The following is a 5,000-nucleotide window of genomic DNA, read 5'->3' as shown; positions in this document are numbered from 1 at the left end:
TGAAGATGTGCATCTCCTCTGCAGGATAAATGCCCTTAGGTTTTTTATTCAGTCATTCAAACATTATTGGGGTAAATGTTTTTTTTTTTTCAGGCTATGTTTTTCGATGGTAACCCATTGTCAGTCAGTAGTTAAAGTAATTAACTGTGTTTATACCATGGTCTAGGTTGAAAAGGGTGTCGTTTAAAAAGTGATATACTACACCTATGAAGTAGATCTGGTAAAAAAAAGTTCCCATATCAATGCTTATGAATGGTAACTATAACAACGATAGTAGGACGACTACAATGGAACAACAATGGAATCAACAGCTGAAAAAACTAACGATTTTAGCTCTAAAACTCATTTAGTATCAATAATTGATTTCATATTTATTTATTTCGTAAGTGACCATGGTATAAACGGGATAATGCCCTTCGATGCGTCCATTATCAGAAGGTCGGACGGTTCACGTCTCCGCGTCGTCTATTTATTTCTGATAATGGACACCTTGTCGGGCATTATCCCTTACATAACTGTTTTGTCTATGACACCACGGTGAAGTTTGTTTCACTTTGCCTATGAGTTCAAATAATAGACGAGTGCAGATGCGTGTAGACTATGCTCTGCTAGTCACAAACAGGTTTTAGTTGAGCAAGGTTTAGTGGAATCCCTGTTCCATACGGTCTCGTGTGCAAGCAGATTCCTTCAAATGCACCACTGACTATCAAAATACTGATGCGCTGTTTGAACTTGCGATGCTTGCTGTTAAAGGGAATGACGTCATTCTTATTAATTAAAGGATGTTAAGCCCAAAACACACCCATGACTGATTAACAAACATAAGAGCCGCCTTTTTGCGCCAGGCACCTGACGTTTGATAACAAAACCACCCCCAATGTGGACTGGACAAACCCCGAATGTGGACTGGACAAACCCCTAAATCTACTTAAGCTATTTGCTAGTGACCATGTGTTTTAGACCAACAGAATAGAGTCCTAGGACCCAATCCCATTTCTCATTCTTACTCTCCCCCTACCCCCTAACCCCGACCCCCAAAAGTAATGACATAACAGGAGTTTTTCTGTGTGTATGTGTGTGTGCACATACATGCGTGTGTGTGTGTGTGTGTGTGTGTGTGTGTGTGTGTGTGTGTGTGTGTGTGTGTGTGTGTGTATGTGTGTACATGTGTGTACGCGTGCTTGTTTGTGTGTGTGTTTGTGTTTGTGTGTGTGTATATGCTTGTGTGTGTGTGTGTGTACAGGGCGCGGATCTTCCAGAAACGCTGGGTGAAGCTCGACTCTGAGTACCTACGTTACTTTGACAATGACAAGGTAAAGTACAGTTACCCAGAATGCACCTCTGTGTGGAGGGATAGATGGGTAAAATGAAAAGGGAGAACCATAAATTAATTTGTTGATTTATGGAATGTTGAGGGGATGGTTGTATTAATTAGCTAATTGATTGACAGATTAGTTGATTGATTGACAGATTGGTTGATTGATTGACAGATTGATTGACAGATTGGTTGATTGACATATTGATTGATTGATTGATTGGCAGGAGGTGTACTCTAAGAGGATCATTCCTACCTGTTGTATCACTGAGGTGATGTGTGTGGGAGACCAGAAGTTTGAGGTGGTCACTCACAACCGCACGTTTCTCTTCAGAGCCGACAATGACCGTGAGTGTGTGTGTGTGTGTGTGTTGTTTGTATTGTAGGTTGCATTCAGTCATTCAGGCTTGAAAAGCCAGCTGTGTAATCATCCGTTGGTGTGTGTGTGTGTGTGTGTGTGTGTTTGTGTGTTTCCATCAGTTGAGAGGACAGAGTGGGTGCGAGTGCTGCAGGAAGTGATGTCGCCGCAGCAGGGTTATGAACTGACCTTTAACCCCACCCTGACCCCAGACATGCAGGGCTACCTGGAGCTGCGCGGCCTCCGCTCCAAACTCTACACCGTGGTGTCTGCAGACAAGGTCTTCCTCTACAAGAACCAGGAGGTGTGTGTGTGTTTGTGTGTGTGTGTGTGTGTGTGTGTCTGCAGACAAGGTCTTCCTCTACAAGAACCAGGAGGTGTGTGTGTGTGTGTGTGTGCATGTGCAGACAGGGTCTTCCTCTACAAGAACCAGGAGGTGTGTGTGTGTGTGTGTGTGTCTGCAGACAAGGTCTTCCTCTACAAGAACCAGGAGGTGTGTGTGTGTGTGTGTGTGCATGTGCAGACAGGGTCTTCCTCTACAAGAACCAGGAGGTGTGTGTGTGTGTGTGTGTGTCTGCAGACAAGGTCTTCCTCTACAAGAACCAGGAGGTGTGTGTGTGTTTGTGTGTGTGTGTGTGTGTGTGTGTCTGTGTGTGTGTGTCTGTGTGTGTGTGTGTGTGTCTGCAGACAAGGTCTTCCTCTACAAGAACCAGGAGGTGTGTGTGTGTTTGTGTTTGTGTGTGTGTGTGTGTGTGTGTGTCTGTGTGTGTGTGTGTGTGTCTGCAGACAGGGTCTTCCTCTACAAGAACCAGGAGGTGTGTATGTGTGTGTGTGTGTGTGTGCGGACAGGGTCTTCCTCTACAAGAACCAGGAGGTGTGTGTGTGTGTGTGTGTGTGTGCAGACAGGGTCTTCCTCTACAAGAACCAGGAGGTGTGTGTGTGTGTGTGTCTGGGGTCAGGGTCTTCCTCTACAAGAACCAGGAGGTGTGTGTGTGTGTAACTATTAATGGAAAAAGCATAGAAACTGCTAATCATAATCTTTAAAATGACATTAATTAAGCTGGCTATATGCAACACAATTTATTTATATTCCCTTTGCATATGTTTGGGTAGACTTCAAACGTTTTTGAATTTGAGCTTACAGTTCTGTAGCCTAGTCTTTATTATTATATTTTTTTAGGTATTAGTGATACCTCAAAATTAGGCTGCTGTCTGTTAGGGCAATTTATTGTAGCCTGCTAACCCATATGCACAAAACATAATTTCTAAAATGATTTCTTGATTTATAACATGAGATATGTCTCCATGTAGGGTAGTGTCAAATAGTGAAGTGATAGGTAGATCATGTAGGCCTACATGTCACATGAGCCACACATACGAGGGGCACTGCTTCTTCTGTCCCTCCCAAACTGCATTAAAATGGTGTGTTTAGCAATCAGAATTTTCTTTTTTTTTCGGGGGAGAAACTGCCGGACACCAATATAGTCCGCACCCCTCTCCGAAAATACGTCCCTGTAGAAAGTTATTTATAATTTGGCAAGATTGTTTCATTTTCCTATCCCACAACCCCCACACTTTTAAAAAGCTTGATACGCCCCTGTGTGTGTGTGTGTCTGCAGACAAGGTCTTCCTCTACAAGAACCAGGAGGTGTGTGTGTGTGTGTGTGTGTGTGTGTGTGTGTGTGTGTGTGTGTGTGTGTGTGTGTGTGTGTGTGTGTGTTGACAAGGTCTTCCTCTACAAGAACCAGGAGGTGTGTGTGTGTGTGTCTGGGGTCAGGGTCTTCCTCTACAAGAACCAGGAGGTGTGTGTGTGTGTGCAGACAGGGTCTTCCTCTACAAGAACCAGGAGGTGTGTGTGTGGTGTGTGTGTGTGTGTGTGTGTGTGTGTGTGTGTGTGTGTGTGTGTGTGTGTGTGTGTGTCTGCAGACAGGGTCTTCCTCTACAAGAACCAGGAGGTGTGTGTGTGTGTGTGTGTCTGCAGACAAGGTCTTCCTCTACAAGAACCAGGATGTGTGTGTGTGTGTGTGTGTGTGTGTGTGTGTGTGTGTGTGGATGTGTGTGTGTGTGTGTCTGCAGACAAGGTCTTCCTCTACAAGAACCAAGAGGTGTGTGTGTGTGTGTGTGTGTGTGTGTGTGTGTGTGTGTGTGTGTGTTGACAAGGTCTTCCTCTACAAGAACCAAGAGGTGTGTGTGTGTGTGTGTGTGTGTGTGTGTGTGTGTGTGTGTGTGTGTGTCTGCAGACAAGGTCTTCCTCTACAAGAACCAAGAGGTGTGTGTGTGTGTGTGTGTGTGTGTGTGTGTGTGTGTGTGTGTTGACAAGGTCTTCCTCTACAAGAACCAAGAGGTGTGTGTGTGTGTGTGTGTGTGTGTGTGTGTGTGTGTGTGTTGACAAGGTCTTCCTCTACAAGAACCAAGAGGTGTGTGTGTGTGTGTGTTGACAAGGTCTTCCTCTACAAGAACCAAGAGGTAGGTGTGTGTGTGTGTGTGTGTGTGTTGACAAGGTCTTCCTCTACAAGAACCAAGAGGTAGGTGTGTGTGTGTGTCTGTCTGTGTGTGTGTGTGTGTGTGTGTTGACAAGGTCTTCTTCCACAAGAGATGTGTGCGTGTGTGTGGGTGTGGTGAGAAGGTGTGTCTTAGTGTTAATTGACATGGCAACTAAGCTTACTCTAAACCTACTATTGGAACTGAAACCACTAACAACTTAAGCTCTGTCTTATGCAACAGGTCCTGTGTGTGTGTGTGTGTGTGTGTGTGTGTGTGTGTGTGTGTGTGTGTGTGTGTGTGTGTGTGTGTGTGTGTGTGTGTGTGTGTGTGTGTGTGTGTCTGTGTGTGTGTGTGTGTGAGTGTGCTGATTTCCCATGCTTCCTCCTTATTCCTTGTAGATACCATAAGGTATCATGACAACAGGACAACACAGCTGCATTAGGGGGCAGCCGTGGCCTACTGGTCAGGGCTTCAGGCTTGTAACCGAAGGGTTGCCGATTCGTTCCCCGGCCCAGTAGGAAAAATGTGGGTGGGGGAAGTGGTTGAGCACTGCTCTCCCATGCCCACACCCACGGCTGAAGTGCCCTTGAGCAAGGCACCTAACCCCTCACTGCTCCCCGAGCGCCGCTGTTGTTGCAGGCAGCTCACTGCGCCGGGATTAGTGTGTGCTTCACCTCACTGTGTGTACACTGTGTGCTGTGTGTGTTTCACTAATTCACGGATTGGGATAAATGCAGAGACCAAATTTCCCTCACGGGATCAAAAGAGTATATATACTTATATATACTTATACTACTTATATCATTATTGTTTGGATACCGATACCGTTTGGATACCGATACA

At 45.4% G+C, this 5,000-nt stretch overlaps 1 protein-coding gene across 1 annotated transcript in view; it reads left to right on the top strand.

Annotated features, from left to right (window-relative positions):
• arap1 (ArfGAP with RhoGAP domain, ankyrin repeat and PH domain 1) overlaps positions 1 to 5,000 on the top strand; it is an 87,573-nt gene that overhangs the window by 40,262 nt on the left and 42,311 nt on the right. Inside the window, exons 7-9 of the mRNA XM_076281789.1 lie at positions 1,244 to 1,313; positions 1,543 to 1,663; positions 1,796 to 1,977. Coding sequence (XP_076137904.1) covers positions 1,244 to 1,313; positions 1,543 to 1,663; positions 1,796 to 1,977 — 373 coding nt within the window. The remainder of the gene's footprint in view (positions 1 to 1,243; positions 1,314 to 1,542; positions 1,664 to 1,795; positions 1,978 to 5,000) is intronic.

The sequence above is a fragment of the Alosa pseudoharengus genome, unplaced genomic scaffold (genome assembly GCF_046254945.1).
Source record: "Alosa pseudoharengus isolate Yale_2024_CS ecotype anadromous, Long Island Sound unplaced genomic scaffold, YU_APseudo_1.1 YU_APseudo_1.1_scf_13, whole genome shotgun sequence".
In the NCBI taxonomy this organism is placed as follows: Eukaryota; Metazoa; Chordata; class Actinopteri; order Clupeiformes; family Clupeidae; genus Alosa; species Alosa pseudoharengus.
Note: the sequence above shows the minus strand (reverse complement) of the source record. Positions and strands in the feature narration are given on the sequence as shown.